Below are 18778 nucleotides of genomic sequence, written 5' to 3' on the forward strand. Positions count from 1 at the left end.
GACCTCCTTAATAATAGTATATATATTAGTAATTAGCTTAATAAGAGGATTTAGAATTCCTTAATTATAAATCTTTAAATAGTTTAAATAGATACTTATATTATAGTAAAGGTCTAGAATATAATTATATAGAGTTTTCTATAGCCCCTTTTTACTACTATAGGAGGCTATTAGGGGCGGCCACCCTAGCTTTAATAATAATATAGTAATTAAAGTCCTATAAAATTAGGATCATTTGATAGCTGCTGACGTTATAAGAAACTAGGCAAATTTCAGGATCAAGAGGGGTTAATTTATGTAAGAAATTTCAAAAATTTGTTCTGCATTAAAGTTGTTGTTTTTTGAGCCCACAGGATCCAATCGCTGCCTTGTACATAACCTGCTGTACCCGTTGACAAAGCGCTGTCGTGATAGTTCAGTATGATTTGCGACACGCCTCGAAACATCCGGTGTTGGAACCTGTCGAACCGGGTCAAGATCGGCATGACGTTCGGGAGGACCCAGTTTCGGATAAAATTTCCTACGTAGCCCTTGGCAACGAGGTTGGTGAACGCCCGGTCGGTAGTGTTGACGAGGATACTCGCGAACGCACGGCGTTCAGGATCGTAGCTGTCCAGCAGCGATGCGTCAGCTTTACCATGCACCACCGCGGCGATCTTCCAGGCGAGATTGATCGCGTCACCGATGCCCGTGTTCATACCCTGTCCGCCGACAGGACTATGGATATGCGCTGCGTCGCCTGCGAGGAACGCGCGGCCCCGGCGGAAGCTGGCTGCCACGCGATGGTGTACGCGGTAAGTGGTGAACCAGTTGACTTTGTCAATCTGCAGCCCCATGTTCTTGATGGTGGCTGGTGCGACGTCATCGAGCGTGAGTTCGGAAAGCTCTTTGGTTACGCGTGTTTCGTCCACTGCGCCCGAGAGACGGGCCTTTCGGTCTTGGTCGTATGCCAGAGATAACATGAACTCGGATCCGTTGAGAGAGACGTGTGCCTCACCGTTCAGCGTCGGCCCGCTGCCCTCGATATCTGTCACGTAGAAGAGCTGGGGGTACGTTGCGCCTTCGAAGGCGATGTTGCTGGTGTGACGGACGGCGGAGTGGGCGCCGTCGCAGCCCACGATGTAGGTTGCTTCGCAGAACTCTGTTCTCTCGTCTTTTGTTGAGTTTGGTTGCTTGGTTGTGTGCTTCAGTTGGGCCAAGAGGTACTCGTCATGCTCCTCAAAATTGACCAGTTCCCAGTTCCGTTGCACAGTTACCCCCATCGCATTCAAGCGGTCTTCCAGTAATCTCTCGTGGAAGTCCTGAGGATAAATATGAATAAACGGGTACGGGGTCAATCCCTTGCCGATATTACCGATGGGGATATGGGCCCGGTGGGCACCTTCAGCCCAGAGATTGGTAGCTTCGATTTTGTGGCCGTTGGCGACCACGTCGTCGGCGAGGCCTAACTGACGATATAACTCGAGTGTACGAGCGTGGATCACCAAGGCCCGAGACGTAGATGGTTTGGCTTCTTTTCTGTCGATAATGCGCACCTTGACATTCTGGCGGGTGAGCCAGAGGGCGAGGACGAGGCCAGTGGGACCTGCCCCGATAATGAGGACTTCGGTACGTGGAATCATAGTCCAGAATCAGTCGTGATGATAAAAGGTCTCAATTGCTTGTGCTATCATGGACAAATATACGGGCGTACCATGCTCTTATATGAATTCGCTAAGTTGTAAGCGCTGCGCGTCATCAACGGGAGTATTCGGGGTGTGCTGATGCAGAGATAGCTTGTGAGTACATCACAAGACTCAACGAATTTGACTGACTCATGCACGCTGCCAGTAGGCATCTATTCTCTATGTTCAAATTCCAAGTGATTTAAGGCCCCCAGCAGGCCAAATGACCAAGTGGGTCTCGGGCTGGCAACAGGATTCATGCCCGTGTCCCCTAGAGTCCGGAGATGTAGTCCCCTGAACGCCGACTACAGGCAACTTTCAAAGATCTTAAGCATATATCAACTTCTATTCGACCAGTCCACTTCCCAGTAATATCTCAGTGGGTTACTGATCCTCAACATACAGGCGGCGAAAATGTATTTCTTCTCTGAGAGAAACCTGCTGCTTTCTACTCGATATGGGTGTGTCATCATGGAGTTATGTGAACCTCATTCCTTTTTCTAGTTTCAGGGAACGATCTAATCAACGAAAGAATAACAGGATTAAAGTCTCGGACATCGATCCGACTTGTAAGCAATCTAGTAAAGGATTGACACTGGTTGGAACAGATTATATCTTCGACAACTCCCCACAAGGACATAGAACCAGCCTCTAACCGCTTTCTATCCGAGCACCCATGATTATTAGCGAATTGTGTTATTGTGCATCCATGACGCTTAGATGAGCGTGCTCTCAATAGCAGCCAGGGTGCCGTTCTCAATGGCACCAGCATGGTGACGAGCAACCAATCCATAAGCGTATTGGTACCTAGTCACAGTTAGAACCATCTGAAAAGTGCCGAACGGTGCCAACTTACTTGTCCAGGTAGGGCAGAACCTGGTCCAGGCCAGGGGTGTTTCTCCAGTCGCGCATCAGGTCGGTGACGACGCCAAAGTGTGCCCATGAGGGTGACGCCGGCCTTCTCCATGCGACGGTTGGCATCGGCCGCCAGCTTCTCGTCAAAGGTGCCGCTGGCCTCGGTGTTGGCGAAGACCTCGTATCCCTCGTCGATGAGCGAGAGGGCCAAGAAGGCGGTGCCTATCTTGTTAGTCGCGTCTCTGAAACGGGATCGAGGAAAGAGGAAACTGGAACTTACAAACTTCGGTGACAATACCACCGATAATCAATTGCTTCTTGCCGGTGGCCTTTACGGCCGCGCGGAACTCGGCATTGTCCCAGGCGTTGACCTCTCCCTGGCGGTGGACAATGGTCACATTGGGATTCAAGTCGACGACCTCCTTGATCATCAGTCCGTTGGGACCCGCGTCAGAGGAAGTGGTCATGACGACGGGCAGGTCGAACAGGTTGCCCAAGGCGGCGTGGGCAAGCATGTTGTTGCGGAAGTCGTTGGTGTTGAAGTCGCGGACAAGCTGAGCGAGACCGACTTGGTAGTCGATGACGAGAACGGCCTGATCGAGGAATTAGTAGCCAGACAACCCGGGACAGGAACAACATGGAAATACCGCGTTCTCCTTGTCCAGTCGGTTCCAGCCCTTGGCGGTCGCGGAGGCCGCCAGGAGGGCAACAGTCTGAAGGGCTCTGATGAAACGCATCTTGTCGGTGTTGATGATTTAGATGAGATGATGGACTGTTCTGTCTGACTGTTGCTCTGTGGTCTGGATATCAACGAACGGAAGGGGGAAGCACTCTCCTTTATACACTTGATCTTCGCTGATCGGTTTCAACTTCGAGACGAGACTCATCTCCGGTTCCTTACCATCCAGTTAATAAGCATGACACATTGTTTGCTAAATTCCAAGCTGACTCTAGAGTACCCATTCAAATTATTCACCCTTAGCCTGCAGCCCTCTGCAGGGAAGCGTTGCAAGGATGTGTAGTTGGCCTCTAATAAACAAGAAGGAAGATCTTGCAAGCGCGACATGCTCTCCATGTCTCAGAATAATCTCGCATAAACCTCAAGGCAAAGCTTTCGAGATTGCCTTCTATGAGATTCGAAAGTGGAGTGAGACCCTGAGTAAGGTCATGGTAATGATGTGCTAAGATGGCAGATCCACAATCTATTCTACAATGCCGGTTAGCCACAACAACCATGGACGACTATACGGGAGATCTATGCTCAACTAAACAATAGACTAATAGTATTCAATTGAGATTCCTCCAAGCTTGAGACTCAACTACTGAACATATGTAAAGGGCCATATCAAAGTATTTCTCCATTGAATTCATCTACCGAGAAAGTCATTCGAGTCTATGTCAGCCACCATGTTCCTAGCCAAGTTTGGATATTCCCGGAAATCAGGATCTCACTCGTCTATGTTGGTGACAAAATCATACATAAGACTGAGTAAGACTATAAGAGTACTGCACCCGTAAAGCTGTCAAAGCCATCCATAAGCATTAAGTAATGTATTTGGCCAATCATGTGTGGGAATGCTGTCAGTCTGGGCCGAACCTTTAAATGAGCCCGAATAACAAGATTAATAATAAGATAGTTTTTCCCAGTGTTCCAATCGCTGCCTGACTATTCAATTCATGGATGATAATGGGAGATGGACAGCTTGCTCAGGGTCTTGGACACTTGTACATCCCGCAGAGTTCATGCGTGAAAATTGAAAGCTCAGCATGTACAGAGTACTAAATGACAAACTGAAGCAGGAGCTATACTGCTACAATATATATTACAATTTGATTCTGATTTGAATTGTGTGCTCATAACTGAATGATGAGCTACGACCTTTAGGCACCAGCATACAATATATATATATATACGTATTTGGAATCAACTCCTTCGCGAGTCCTCAGTGCCGGCGAGGACAATAGAGCCCAGCAGACATCAGCATCAAAAGTATGACCAGTTCTGATTTTATATGACGAGTCCAAAGCGTGATAGACACGAGAGAAAGGTAGCAGATATGCTTATCTAGACCTGTTGATGCTATCAGATATGATGAGATTGCCACATGGCTCGTTATCGTGCGGGGTAAACTGTACAGGTTATAACTAGAAACGTGCAGCACACAAAGACAATAACTTTGTAACAAGTCAGGAAAACAACCACAATGTCTGACATACCCCACATATCAAACTGGGTCAACGGCACCCATACGCCCCCAGTCCCCAAGCGCATTACCGTGCTCAACCCCGCAACCGAAACCCCCCTCGCAACCATCGACGCAACACCCCAAGCAACCGTCCAAGCCATCATCGCAACATCATGGGAAACATTCCATACCGGACCATGGTCCCGCGCTGATGCCTCCGACCGCTTCACCGTCCTCTCCAAGGCAGCTACCCTTCTCCGCGCCCGCATGTCCGAATTCGTCGACCTCGAAACCAGACAGACCGGCCGACCGATCCGCGAGATGCGCGCCCAGCTAGCCCGCGTACCGGAATGGCTGGAGTACTTCGCCTCGCTGGCTCGCGTCCACGAAGGCAGCGTGACGCCCTTCAAGGGCCCCGTCGTGAACACCCTCACCCGGCTCCCGCTGGGCGTCGTGGCGCAGATAACACCGTACAACCACCCTCTTCTCATCGCGACGAAGAAGATAGCCGCTGCGCTGGCGGGCGGAAACGTGGTTATTGTAAAGCCGTCGGAGCTGGCGCCGTTATCGGTGCTGAGGCTTGGTGCGTTGTTCAAGGAGGCGGGCTTGCCGGACGGTGTGTTGCAGATTATCAGCGGGTATGGCTATGGGACTGGCAAGTTTCTGTGTGAGAGTCCGCGGCTTGCGAAGATCGATTTGACGGGTGGACTGGCGACGTACAAGGCTATTGCGCCTGCTGCGGCGGCGAACATGATCCCCATCACGGCGGAGCTTGGGGGGAAGGCGCCGGTGTGTTTGTTTCCGAGCCTGGACGTGGAACTGGCGGTTAAGGCGGCGCTGTTTGCCAGTTTCATTGCCAGTGGGCAGACGTGTGTGACTGGGAGTAGACTCCTAGTGCATGCTGATCTTTATGATCGGTTCAAAGACCTGTTGGAAAAAAGGGTGAGAGCCTTGCGGGTGGGAGACCCGATGGATGAGCGCACGCAGATTGGCTCGGTCATCTCTCGCGCAGCTGTCGAGAGATGCTCTTCTTTTGTGGCGAGGGCAGTACAGGAGGGAGGCCATGTGCTCTGCGGTGGTAACCCGTTAATCCCGAATGGGAAAGGCTTCTTCTTTGAGCCAACCATCATTGAGACACATGCTGATTCGGATCTCGCTTGTAATGAGGTCTTCGGGCCCGTTATCGCGCTCGTAAAATGTGAATCCGAGGAGGAGATCATCCGCATCGCCAACAGCACGTCCTATGCCCTGGGAGCATCGGTCTGGACCAACGATTTCGGCCAGGCTCATCGCGTTGCTGCAAAGATTGAAGCGGGCATTGTCTGGGTAAACGGACACCACCTGAATGATCCATCTTCACCTTGGGGTGGGTTTAAGGAAAGTGGTATGGGAAAGGAGAATGGTATCGAAGCTTATGAGAGCTACACCAAGGTCAAGAGTACAGTGATCAACTATGGGGTGCAGCCTGTATGGTTTGATGACGAGCCGGCCAACGCGCGGTATGGCTAGTTCCTACGACGGCTTGTGGAGTGTAACGGTTGGTGTACCTCTATTGCATTCAGTTCCAACGTAGCTGAGTAAAAGTAATCGAGATTGCCACACTCAAATTCAGTAACGTGTAGCGACTGACAGTAGATGGGTCATTCGGCCCTGAGGATTGCCCGATTCGGTAAATGCGGCTGGAGCCCAAGTAATACCCATTTTGTGCACTTATTACAGAGATAACTATTATTGCAAGATACTGAGATATGCTAGCAAAAATTTGTGGATACTTTTTCTAATGTAGAGAGTCGTCATTCGTGCAATTTCTTGGTGAGACATGCTATCATATCCCTGTCCAAGGCGCAGTAGAGAGATTAATCGATACGACGGTATAGTCGTAGTGGGCTGACTGGGGTAACTCTTACCGGGGGTCTTGACTTCCACTTGTGGATAGATGAGAAACACTAGGTTGGTAACATGATCTTCATGGCAAAGCTCGCTCGATTCCGACTACACGTACGGTAATATACTATTTACAGTCTCATATTTACTAAGGTAGCGTATTACTCGCATTATGGCTGTTCTGATGTTGATCTGAATACAGTTTAGTCCTGGGGGTTCGGAAAGGAGATAAAGTATAAACATTTGCACCAGTTGATGGCTGATAGTTAACATCTCAATATCACGTAAGCCAGATCTATCTCCAGCTCGGAGATCACTGTGGGCTGCTCCGATTTGTTCAATGATTGTGTTTAGACTTTGGCTAACATTTATTGATTAGTGAACAACTCCGCTGCTCCTTATCAGCGGACCTTGATTCGTTTGATGACAATTCGCAGACGGCTTAATAATCCTCAGTGGATTCCTCCAGAATCGGTCCCCCGCCCGCCATGATTCGCTTGGCCACTATTTGGAGCTTTAGTTCGCCCCCCGGCGGAACGTGGGAATTCTACTCCGTAACAACTGGCTCCGTCTTCAAGCGATACATCAGAGATCATAAACCTCACGTTCTCAACCTTCGCTCATTGATAGCTAGTAGCCATGTCGGACGCGCAGCTTCAATTCAGTGACAGCGTTTGGGCTCGGTCGCTTTCAGTTTCGAGTCTAAGCCCTGTGTCTCAGGCGCCAGTTATATCATCATCTGAATCGAACCCCACTCTCTCAACGTCTTCTGACGATCATCAGTCGGGAGAGGACGAGGGATCACGAAAGAAAATCAAGGTCAATTCACAGCCAGCAATGACCAGGGAACAGGCTTCTAAGAAGAGAGGTCGCCCTCAGAAAGTGCAGGATGCTCAGACCCCTGCGGAGGTGAGTTATAGCCATCGCTTTCTTACTCTGAGAACACCTGCTCAAAGCAGTATTAGAGACGCCGGGCTCAGGTCCGTCTAGCACAGCGTGCCTACCGTTCCCGTCAAGAAGCCACTTTGTCGCAGCTGAAGAATCGTATCACTGAAATGGAATCGGTGATTGACACGATGACGGAAGCCTTTCTTGCATTTAGCGACAGTTTAATGCAATCGGGCGTATTAAACACATCCCCTGTCATTGCTCAGTCCCTTCAACAGGTGACTGCCAAGTATGTTGCACTTTCAAGTCAGATCACCGAAAAAGACGGAGATGACGCCACTCCGCAAGATAAACCATTGTCCCAAATCACTGCATCAGATTTGTCAGCCTCGCACTCGGCAGAGCAGAAAAGCCCGTTGTCAGACTCCGTGGTCGCTGTCAAAACAGCCCCCATTAATGGTGACCTCGAGATACCAGACATGGCTATTGACTCCCTTTTTCCTATTACACCTCCAACACATATCAGAGTCCCATCCCCTCCCCTTATCAGCCTACGCACACCCATGTCGCATCTATACGGTCCGGATAGCCCCTTCTTCGCCCAGCGGTTGCATCTGGCCGCCTATAAGCTCGCATACCGATACCTGAAAGATTCCACTATTCCCGACTCCGCGTTACTTCCGCGCTTTGGTTTCCTGATGTCTCGATGGACCAGACCTCAACTTATCGCATACTTGACCTCTTTCCTGAAATCTTCCGGGGGTGTTGAAGTTTCCAGGAAATTCAATCCTCCCATGCTGAACTTGGGCGGTGCCGGGTTGCACTACCCACGGAAGCATTCGCCTATCAGCGACCCCAATCTTCATTGGCTTCCCTCGGCTGAAGACATTGGGACGATGTATGCAAATGGGTTGAGCGTCCAAGACCTTGAAGAACCATGGTTTGACCCGGGGGATGTGGAGGGATTCCTTGAGGAGCAGGGCATAATTCTTTCCAATCGAAATATGCACCCAGAAAATCCACAGAGTGGTTCATCGGAGAGCAATTGGACCCATCGTCAGGATGTGGTTGCGAGCACATGGCAGTCAAGCTTTCTGGACGGTCGGGTTTCCAACTTGGCTGTCGACGAAGATCAATTGATCGATTGTAAGCAGCGTTGAACTGGATACCAGTGTAACATTGAGCGCTAATTCTGATCCGGCAGGGCTGTCCTATCGCGGCATTTGCCTAGGCCGTTCGCCAGCGTTCCGCAAAAGTGACGTCGAGAGGTTCATATCGCAAAATGCCTGGCCCGTGGGCACGCTTCAAATGCCTATGCAGGCCATCGCAGTAGTCTAACTCTATTATGTCAGCGCATTAGGATTTTGCCTTTTGTGGAAAAGCCGGTTGCTGGCCCGTAACGTCCGTGACCATCGACTCCAGTGGTCTCTACTTCATATTCAGCACGCTCTCCACTTCTGCTGTATCAGCTGACGAGGACTGCCTGAGTTCTGCCGTCGGAGCGGATGCTGAGTTGTCTCTGATTACCTTGCCATCCGGAAGCCGTCATTGTGAAGCCGGGCCGCGAGGAACGAGGTGATCACAACCTGTCCGACCCCCTGCACTGTGGCCGCTTTTTTCAAGGGAGCCGTGGTGTCCTTTCACAGCCAGAAGCAAAAGCGCTTTCCGGTTTCATGCGGAATAGGCGAGGCAACGGAAAGACATAGTTGACTCCATCGAGCATCATGGCAAACGCGAAGTCTCGCGTAGTCTCTGGGACGATAGCAAAGTGCCTTCGTATTTTGAGATCGTTCTGGGGTTATGGTGTCTGTTCCTCCTTGCGTTTGCGTGTTCGAAGGCCGTGGCCCAATCCCAGGGCTTCAAGGGAGATGGCGCTGGCCATAATTTCGGTGGCGCCGGTGAATCAAGATGAGGCCGGAGGGCATTTTGACGCTCTATTTTTCATGTTCACTGGGTCGTCATGGGATGCGGTGGGGGTTTTAAATATGCTAGGAAGGATTCTTTTCGCACTTGGGTCAAGGAGGAGGCTGAAAGACACTAAGTACCTTGGCTCGGGGTGAGTGCAATGTTTAGTGATCAGTTGGTGGAGAAGGTCGAGTGACTGACCCGACTTTCTCATATCACTGATTAGTAATATTCGTGTCCGAGCACAACTGCACCATGTCGAGGACGGGATGATTAGTATTCACAAGATGCATGTCACCACCCCGCTCAATTTCCATAGCTTGCGTTCCACATGTTCGTGTTTATCCAGTAACGGTCTATATATAGTAGTAATAGTATCCATACCAATACAGCAGCTCTTTTCTAGGCTGACGAGTTCCCTTGGTTGCACAGACGGTTGTCTGTCAGTATGATACAACTCTTCCAGTAACTGACTATATAATGGTACTCATCCACCACGATTATTAACAATCATCCAAACAACACCCACTCATCTGCGCATAAACAACATCCATCGCACAAATAATCAAAATGCCTCGCTGGCTCATCCAGCACAGCCCCAACACCCTCACCCCCGAGGAGAAATCCCACCTCGCCCAAGAAATCACCCAGGTCTACCTCCGCTTCGGCCTCCCCGCCTTCTACGCCCAAGTGCACTTCATCGAGCAACCCGCCGGCACCTCCTTCATCGGCGGCGAGCAGCACCCCAACTTCGTGGCGCTGACCGTCTACCATCTGGCGCGAACGATGACCTCCGACGAGCAGAGGCAGGGATTCCTGAAACGCATTGACGCGGTTTTGACGCCGGTGTTTGAGCCCAAGGGGATCGACTGGGAGTACTTTGTGACGGAGGCGCCGAGGGATCTGTGGAAGATTAATGGGCTTGTGCCGCCGGCTGCTGGGTCGGAGGAGGAGAAGATCTGGGTTAGGGAGAATAGGCCTGTGAGGTTATAGGTGACTGTATGGATAAGGGTTGTACATAGTTTGTGCAGGAGTTTCAGATGCCATGATAGCCTTGCCATCCGATGACTTTGTCCTAGTTGATCTGGATGCCACCTTCTATTATTATTAATTAACTCAACTTGATCGACAGCTGCTCTTCCTGATCATGTCCATAAGTGACGCAGCAAATTTCTTAACACCTTTTATACACTGCTCTCCATACTGCCTATCACAAACTCTGAAAACGCTTTAAAAGGTCGAAACCAGCACTGAGTTATTTTCTGGAGAACGGCATCCCACGGTATCTCCCGTCTCTTGTGGCTGTTTCCCCTCAAGCATTTCGAGTTGCTCGCCAACCGACTAGTTCCAGAATTTTCCAGCTAGGCCAGGGTCAAAGCTCTCCTGCACAGTGTCTGTCAATTTTCTTCTCTTACCTTTTCCAGTGCGTGAATGTTGTTCTCGTGCAGGGTCATTCCTGGGTTGGTCTGTCTGGTGAGACGTCAGCAATGCGAACATGAAAGAGCCTTCGGACCTAACGGCATACCAAGGGCAACCCGAATGTTTCGGGCCAGAAGGCCGCTTTGCGGTCATTGATAAGAGCCGCGAAGTACAAGAAGCACTGTCGAACAGACGGCTTGGTGCTCATTGCAGCCTGGTTGTGCTGGATCGGGTCTGACACCTTGAAGGCCGTCGAGGTTGCCCTCATTACGAACCACGTTCTCTCGTACGTGGAATAAAATCCAAACCGACATCGATGGTCGTCCATATAACGTGCGAGCTGGCCTAGATCCCGTCAGCATCTCTGGGTACGGTTGGCTTAGAGAGTACAAACCCAGTTTCTGCGCCAGGTAGTCATCGTCACTCTGGCCCTTCTTTAGTTAGAACGTCCAATACGTCTTTAATTCACCAACCAGGCGAATGACATGATCGCTGGCACCCACTATGATCGCTATCGCCAACAAGTAAGGGTGTAAGTCGAACGCGGCAATCGATCTCGAACGGACGCGGATCCAGAGGATTCCAGTTTTTGACACTGGTCCTCAAGCAACACATGCACCAATAACGGGTGGCCGTGAGGGCAACGGGAGCCACCACAGGGGTTACCGCCGCCATTTCCAAAGCTTGCTGAGCTATGGAGTACTGCATGGCACCGAGCCACGCATCGTCAGCTCCCCTATGAAGCGGAGCATGGAAATCGTACACTCTCGCCTCTTTTAGAGCAATGTCTTCAAGAGTCTTCCCGCTAGTCTCGTGAGATCCCCAGTGTTTAAACAAGCCATTCACAGAGACAACACCAGATCCGTCGAAACCTTCAAGTGAAGTCATATCCAGTCCGGACACAAGCTCGCAAATCCTTTCGCGGGTAATAGTATTAGGGTCGAACCCAACACTCTGCACAGGTCGGGCTGTCTCTTGCGCCGCTCCATCGCTTCCGACCTATCAGAGGACCGGGTATCGACTTGCAGTCCGACCTAGTAGTCGGCCATAAGGAGATCGAGTCTTAACTCGTCGAAGATCAGTCCCAGCATGTTTTCCACATGCTGGACGTAACGCCCTTGTAGACCGTTTTCGTTTCCGGTCACGTGGGATTCTGCAGGGACTCGAGGCGTAAAGCCCTCGGGAGGCTCCCCCAGATGCTTTACCCTCTCTAACACGTTGCGGGGGAATTCTAACCACTGTGAGACCTGGTCCTGTCGCAGCGTGTATTTGGACCCGCTCGGCCGAGTGGTATGCCGGTTAGGAAACACGCGCAAGGTTGGCAGAGGCGACCAGAGAATATGTTTCTGGTCAATGGTGAGTCGTAGTTGGGCCACTCTGAATAGCAGCAGAAGGTGTTAGATGTAAGGGTGATAACTACAGAAGATACTTGTTCGCATGTGGCCAACAGAAGGTCTATTTAAGTCTATGGGAAGTGAATGCTGTTTGTAGCCTCTACTGTTGATTCTTCTAGAATAGGCTTATGAGGCCGAGTCCTGCTGGTGTGAATACTATCTGTCTCCATAGCTTAAAAACTGTGAATAATGACCATAGGCTGGTAGGCGGGTCAATATGAAATGTATGGCAAATTGAATTATTTTCATTCTTAGGTTTGGGGGTTTCACATGACTGCTACCTGCCTGATTGGGTAAGGGGGTTGTTGCTATATTCTCAGGACTACCCTTTAAAGAAAGACAAAGATGACGTATGTCTTATACTTACACTCCTTATTCACGGTTTGCTTTGCTGCACCTTTCAATGAAAATTTACCGTCTCAGAGCCTCTGTTCTTTGACTCTCCTCTGGATCTCTTGTCTTGGATATCTTGTCTTAAACATCTTGTCTTAAACCCTGTCTTGAACATCTTGCTTGAACAATCTCTCTGGGACATCTTGTTGTTGGACATCATCTTTTGGACGTCATCTCTTGGACATCCTTTCTTGAATATCTTCTCTTGAATATCTTCTCTTGAATCTTCTCTTGAACATCTTCTCTTGAGTACCTTCTCTCTGAGTATCTTCTATTTTCTATCCCGTCATTTACATTATCCATTGATATCTTCTATCACCATCATGACTGACTGGGACTTTGACCTCACTAATCGAGTTCGGACCATCCTTGGGAGACCCATCCTGATTGAGGAGCAACTGGCAGAGGTTCCCGATCCGAGATTTGCTGAAATGCAGGTTCTAACGCTGGCACGGTATATGGATGATAACCAAGAAATCATGCTGAAGATCCGCTATGAGTGAGTTAGCACACCTTGACCAAGCCATTTCTCCTACTGACACTACATGCTTTCTTTTAGACTGCGCCCTGAGAGCTTCGGTATCAGGGATGAGGCATACTTGCAGACAATGTGTGAGCGGGCTGACGATGACTACCTCGAAGAGGTGAAGCTGGTCGAAGACGTGGAAGAGATTGGCCACGGACCTGCATACCTCGCCCATGTCACTCAGCGCGCTGGAGAGATGTTTCCTTATCCCAACGGCACCGTGAACTTTATCATCATGACGCGGGTGCCTGGTGAGAATGTGGCTCGTATCTTCCTCACTCTCTCGAACGAGCAACTTGAAAGCATTCGGAGGCAGCTCGCCCTCACGCTTGAGTAAGTGTATCACCCGCCTATCCGAAAGGAAAGCCATGTTCTGACCAGTCCAGGCACATGCGCCAGAGAATGTTCGTTTTGGCTCATCAGAGTCCACATTTCCTTCGATACGACAGGGCGAATGACCAGCTGTAAGATCTATCCATTTCGCTTATCACGCCCATATATTGACGAACTCAGGTACATTGTTGATTTCAGCTACATGAGCTTCACGAACCCCAACGCTCCTGGTTCAAACCCAATCACCGTCGACCACATGTACGTCCTCGGATTCGATATCTGGCACCGTGGTGAATTTGAGCCTGGAAGACGAGGCGGTCTCTCCGGTAGTAGAGGGAGGCTTTGACAGCAATGCGCCCTCCCTCAGGTCTGGTAAAACATACAATCCAAGGGGATCTGGCTCATCCAAGCATCCCCAGCAGCGCATGTATTAGGACACGAGCGAGGAGAACAGACCTCCACTCCCACGCTGAGCTGTGGGGTCGACAGATTGCTCATTCACTGCTGCGTCGAATCTTTTATGCACTTCGCAAAGTCAAAAAAGCTTTTTGCGAGGAAGATTGCGAACGTATGGATTCGGTGGGCCTGACTAGATGACCATAGTGCAGAAGGCAAAGGATTTGCTATCAATACCCCGTTTTCTGTATTCGATTCTTAGACTGTTCATGCATTCTCCTTTTCTTGTTGTTGTGTATAGACCTTGAGATTGCTTTGTTATTTCCCGCTTCTATTCAGCTTCATATCAGCATGCAAATCTAATCATCAGGTTGATAAATTAGGCGTCACTCTGCTTGAACTGCTTGTCTCTACGTAGCAAAGTTGACACCAGGAGTTGTGTAGTATTGAGGACCGGCATATCAATTAGCCTTGTGAGCTCGATAGTGAAAAAAGAAAACATCAAAACAGTAATCTAGTGAATATCGCAAATAGGACAACAAGATCTCCCATCTGAACCTCATTTACATATCTAAAGCACATCCCAGCTAGCATCCTGAGGCATATCCTTGACCGGTTTGTACAAATAATCCACCGTAATTCTCAGCCTTGATGATATCTGCAGCCCGCTCCGCAACAGCGTACAGGGTACTCATCAAGTGACCGCAAACCTGAAACGGGAGGACAGAAGCGTCGACAACACGGACGTTCGCAGTACCGTAGACCATGAGATTAGTATCCACGACACCTCCCATGTCCCGGGGCATCATGGCTGCGGTACCGACGAGGTGGAAGTTGGCGCGAGCTAGAGCGGAAATTAGGATGTGCATTGTCCATAGTTCATAGCAGGAAAGGATGACTTACATGCAGAGTTGATCCAGGAAGCCCACCGGGCGTCGGTGGCGTCAGAGGGAAGAGTGGTGTATCCCGGTGTCGATTCGCCAGTGGTGTGTTCGCTCATGGGAGCAGTGTTGAAGAGCTTGCGGATGAATTTGCCCGAGCCGATCTGCTGCTGCATGTCCCATCCCAGCATCATGTAGTCGGGGTTGATGGTGGGCTGCTGTAGGGGGTCGATAGAGGCGATATGGACGTTACCACGCGCAAAGGGGAGCAAGCCCCAGTACTCGGTGTAGAAGCTGGTGCCCTTGGGGGTAACGAGCACCTCGGCGATAGGGGTAGGGTTCTCGAAAATGATGTCGTACTGGATCTTGAAGAGGGAGAGCAAGTTGGCAGCGCTCATGGTGCCATTGCTGGCGGCGGAAACCTGGGCAGCGTAGTTTGCAAGGTTGTTCTTGACGTCGTTGGCGACATTGGTCGTATTGCTGCCGAAGATGTCAGAGGCGGTTGGGTGACTGAGATAGGTTCCCTGGCCGGTGTAGGAAACGTTGCTGGCGTAGATGAACTCGGTGTTGATCTGGTCTTGAAGATTCTCGCCGACTGTGGTCAGGTTGACGACGAGAGGGATGCTATGTTGAGCAAGGACCTCTGGGTTACCAACACCGGAGCGCTCCAGAATGGCAGGGGAGATCAGTGAACCAGCAGAGGGGATTACCTCCCTGTTCGCCGTAATGGTCTCTATAGTGCCGTCGCTGAGAGTGACCTCAACACCGCTGGCAACAGCGGGTCCGAAAGTGCCGGTCTGATTGGCCCAAAGGATGCGGTTTCCAGTGGTGTTGAGCATGACCGAGAGGTTAGGTCTGGATGCGAAGGGGTAATAGTAGGCGCGAGCTGCATCCTCTCGGACGTTTTCAGCACGGTTCACAGTCCGAGCAAACATGGAGTAGCCATGCATCTTGCCTCCGTTGACATCTGGAAGATAGGGGATGCCCAGGTGCTCGTATGTGCTCTTCAGCTCCATGTGCACGGTACTGTTTTGAATATCCCATGTCCATCCCACACGCAGTGGGCCAGACTTTCCATGGTACAATGCGTTGTAATTAGCACCAGCGCTGTACTGGGCCGGGGTAGGGACCTGAAAGTCCTCGCCCTTCTTGTAATAAGGGACGAGGCTCTCCCAGGTCCAGCCCTGATTACCGATCCACTGCCAGGCATCAATCTGTATATCCTCGGCGCGGGTATACGACATGCCGTTGATGGTGGTAGTCCCACCTAAAGCCTTGCCTGCCCGCAGCGTCTCGACCTTGTTGCCCATGTACGTCTGCGGGGCAGACTGGTAGGCATAGTCGATTGCTGACCCGAAGGCCGCACCATACGCGCTTGTATTATAGACCAGGGGATTCTGGAGGACGGAACCACCCCTTTCAATGATCAAAACTGAGAGTCGCATGTCTTCCGATAATCTGTTTGCCATCACTAGCCCACATGCACCACCTCCCACGATGATGTAGTCGTATGAGGTGGCGGAGGCCGCCAACACAAGAGAGAAGAAATGAATTCTAGCCAACATGGCTAAGAGGAAATAGATCTTCGCCGACATAGTGAGCATGGAAGATAAGACTGAATTGACTGAGAGAGAGAGAAAGAGAGAGAGTGTGAGTGAGTGAGTGTGTGTGTGTGTGTGTGTGTGTGTGTGTGTGTGTGTGTGWGAGAGAGAGAGAGAGAGAGAGAGRTGTAGAGAGAGAGATGAGAATGAAAGATGTCCATCTTATATACTTGACTGCCGGCATAGATATTCGCTGTAAATGGATAATTCCAATTGAGAAGAACCTTCTAGGATAGTGTTTGTGAATCAAACTGATTCCCCTGAGACAAAAGTTCATGATTAACCGGAAGAACCCATGTAGATTCTGTGCTGTGAGACAAAAGTGAATGGTTAACCGGAAGAACCCATGTAGATTCTGTGCTGTGAGACAAAAGTGAATGGTTAACCGGAAGAACCCATGTACATTCAGTGATGTGTTTAATTGAATTCACTGTGCACATTCTGATTCTTGCCTCTGGATGGATCCCAACTCCCTTCCTGCCTTCACTTAGATAATCATGTCTCTGACAAGATACGGAACACCAAGTAGGACTCGAAATACCTTCCTGACGACGTTGAGGCAGCTGTACATAAGACGGCCGACGTTGAGTCTCTTCTGAAACGATAGAGCTTGGCTCATTGCTAACCTTCTTGAGCGTTGGTAACTATGCTATCCCGTTGAGCTCTATTGTCTTCCAAAGTCGAAGTACTCGCGTGCTGGGGGCGGATAGACACAAAGAATTGTGCTATAGTCACGCGCTGGCCATAGTGATTCGTATGTTGGGGGGAAGATGGCTGCTGATACGGCGCAAGGGAAGAATTTGATTGGGGATATCTGGCAGCCTGACGGATTTGTGTCGACTTGGTATTCTTGGATACGCTTCCTGCGCGAGAATCCATCAATGAGATGGTGATCGAGAGGGACTTCGCTGCCTTTGACGAGAATGCTGAAACCATCCTGGCAGCGATTCAGAAGAGTTGCCAATACGATCGTAATCCAACGCTATCCGGAATATCCTGAAGCCAACCATTCTGGCATCTGCACGGTGCACGTCGTGTCCAACAATGAGGGGAAGTGAGGACTCTGCAATCTTGCAAACCGGCGCACTGCATTGGTCATATCATCGAAGCTATCATCAAGAGCAACAAATATGTATTCTAATATTGACAGCATAATCTACTCAGATAAATATGTTTGGGATGCAACTTTCCGGCAGACTATCGCCTGTGCTTCGTGCTGAAGGTTTCATGACTGATTTCAGATAGAGACCAGCGTCTTGCCAATGCTTCTCACTTGTTCTAGATTCAGGAAATATGAGTGACGGCCAGAAATACGATGTCCGAAATTTGTGGGATGCGCAATGTAGTCGAACAGAGGCTTGTAGTTCACTGCAGCAGGGTGGCGGAGTTTCGGGATTAAGCACCTAAGTCCGTCCTCCACGGTCTCCAATTCTCTTCGACTAAATCCATCTTTTGCTCGATCTTTTTCCATTAATCATTGGATCAACCTCGTTCCTTCCTCTGAAACCCAACCCAACTATTAGATTCCCAACCGACCATCTTGAGCGCCGTGGTGATACACACGAAATGGATGACCCCAAAGAGCGGAGAAAAATCCAGAACCGCCTCAACCAGCGTGCCAGCCGTACGTAACACGAAGGATGGAAATCAAGGAGGCGAGCTGACTCATAAAACCCCGTAGGAAGGAGGAAAGCTATACTATCTTCCCACGGTCCCGGGTCTTCAACTCGAAAGTGGACGGTTTACGTCGCCCGGGCGCAGGAAACAGCGACATCCCTAAGACCGAACCACAATCCCACCCAGGGAGAGAACGACGCAGCTACAGTTCATTTCTGCTACCTCAGCTTAGAAACACGCCAGGTCATTTTGAATCTATTACATGACCGCGTCAACAGAGGCATCATCACCCACACACTCTCCTCCGAATTACTCCTCCCAGTCACGCAGTGGAACATCATCCGCGCCATGATCACCAACGCCACTACAATTGGTCTAACCATGGCACTCTTAGCAGGAGATATCATCTCCCCGTTCAATACCCGTGGACCAGTAACAGCAAATCTACCACCCAGTTTACAACCAACGTATCTACAGAAATCCGTCGTCCATCATCCCTGGATCGACCTATGTGCCATTTCCTCAGTCCGGGACGCTCTTCTGCGCAATCTGCATCTCTACTCGGAGGATGAACTTTGCGATGATCTCTTTGGTAAATCCAGTGATTGTACCCAGCCGACCGGACTTTTAATCTGGGGTGAGGCGTGGGATCCGTCTGGATATGAGATATCTGAAAAGATGTTTCGGAAATGGGCGTGGCTATGGAGGGAATGTCCTGAGGTGATTCGGTCTACGAATTACTGGAGGTTGCAGCGTGGAGAGAAGACCCTTGTCATTTCTGATTAACCTACGACGATGAGAGCGACATCTTCATCAATGAAGCACATCTTCCCCAC

The 18778-nt window shown here is 50.1% G+C and overlaps 9 protein-coding genes across 9 annotated transcripts; 5 read left to right on the plus strand and 4 right to left on the minus strand.

Moving 5' to 3' along the window:
• Positions 1-293: 293 nt before the first annotated feature.
• On the minus strand, positions 294-1622 carry Aspvir_009282 (uncharacterized protein; the record flags this gene model as incomplete). The annotated part of the gene is made up of 1 exon (XM_043272430.1): positions 294-1622. The coding sequence occupies one exon, from the start codon at positions 1620-1622 to the stop codon at positions 294-296; it is 1329 nt and encodes a 442-aa protein (XP_043128365.1).
• Positions 1623-2420: 798 nt separating this feature from the next.
• Positions 2421-3256, minus strand: Aspvir_009283 (putative isochorismatase family hydrolase; the record flags this gene model as incomplete). The annotated part of the gene is made up of 4 exons (XM_043272431.1): positions 2421-2471; positions 2521-2741; positions 2800-3112; positions 3167-3256. The coding sequence occupies 4 exons, from the start codon at positions 3254-3256 to the stop codon at positions 2421-2423; spliced, it is 675 nt and encodes a 224-aa protein (XP_043128366.1).
• Positions 3257-4723: 1467 nt separating this feature from the next.
• On the plus strand, positions 4724-6214 carry Aspvir_009284 (aldehyde dehydrogenase; the record flags this gene model as incomplete). Its single annotated transcript, XM_043272432.1, has 1 exon — positions 4724-6214. The coding sequence occupies one exon, from the start codon at positions 4724-4726 to the stop codon at positions 6212-6214; it is 1491 nt and encodes a 496-aa protein (XP_043128367.1).
• A 1014-nt stretch (positions 6215-7228) lies between these two features.
• On the plus strand, positions 7229-8815 carry Aspvir_009285 (bZIP transcription factor; the record flags this gene model as incomplete). Its single annotated transcript, XM_043272433.1, has 3 exons — positions 7229-7498; positions 7555-8623; positions 8682-8815. 3 exons carry the CDS (start codon positions 7229-7231, stop codon positions 8813-8815), a joined length of 1473 nt encoding a protein of 490 aa, XP_043128368.1.
• A 1137-nt stretch (positions 8816-9952) lies between these two features.
• Positions 9953-10375, plus strand: Aspvir_009286 (tautomerase family protein; the record flags this gene model as incomplete). Its single annotated transcript, XM_043272434.1, has 1 exon — positions 9953-10375. One exon carries the CDS (start codon positions 9953-9955, stop codon positions 10373-10375), a length of 423 nt encoding a protein of 140 aa, XP_043128369.1.
• A 348-nt stretch (positions 10376-10723) lies between these two features.
• Aspvir_009287 (uncharacterized protein) lies at positions 10724-11069 on the minus strand (the record flags this gene model as incomplete). The annotated part of the gene is made up of 3 exons (XM_043272435.1): positions 10724-10743; positions 10798-10852; positions 10908-11069. 3 exons carry the CDS (start codon positions 11067-11069, stop codon positions 10724-10726), a joined length of 237 nt encoding a protein of 78 aa, XP_043128370.1.
• A 1842-nt stretch (positions 11070-12911) lies between these two features.
• Aspvir_009288 (uncharacterized protein) lies at positions 12912-13793 on the plus strand (the record flags this gene model as incomplete). The annotated part of the gene is made up of 4 exons (XM_043272436.1): positions 12912-13087; positions 13148-13447; positions 13501-13578; positions 13628-13793. The coding sequence occupies 4 exons, from the start codon at positions 12912-12914 to the stop codon at positions 13791-13793; spliced, it is 720 nt and encodes a 239-aa protein (XP_043128371.1).
• Positions 13794-14430: 637 nt separating this feature from the next.
• Aspvir_009289 (GMC family oxidoreductase) lies at positions 14431-16319 on the minus strand (the record flags this gene model as incomplete). Its single annotated transcript, XM_043272437.1, has 2 exons — positions 14431-14687; positions 14747-16319. 2 exons carry the CDS (start codon positions 16317-16319, stop codon positions 14431-14433), a joined length of 1830 nt encoding a protein of 609 aa, XP_043128372.1.
• A 1572-nt stretch (positions 16320-17891) lies between these two features.
• Aspvir_009290 (bZIP transcription factor) lies at positions 17892-18728 on the plus strand (the record flags this gene model as incomplete). The annotated part of the gene is made up of 2 exons (XM_043272438.1): positions 17892-17949; positions 18007-18728. 2 exons carry the CDS (start codon positions 17892-17894, stop codon positions 18726-18728), a joined length of 780 nt encoding a protein of 259 aa, XP_043128373.1.
• Positions 18729-18778: the final 50 nt, after the last annotated feature.

Source organism: Aspergillus viridinutans (genome assembly GCF_018404265.1).
Source record: "Aspergillus viridinutans IFM 47045 DNA, scaffold_8, whole genome shotgun sequence".
NCBI classification, from domain to species: Eukaryota; Fungi; Ascomycota; class Eurotiomycetes; order Eurotiales; family Aspergillaceae; genus Aspergillus; species Aspergillus viridinutans.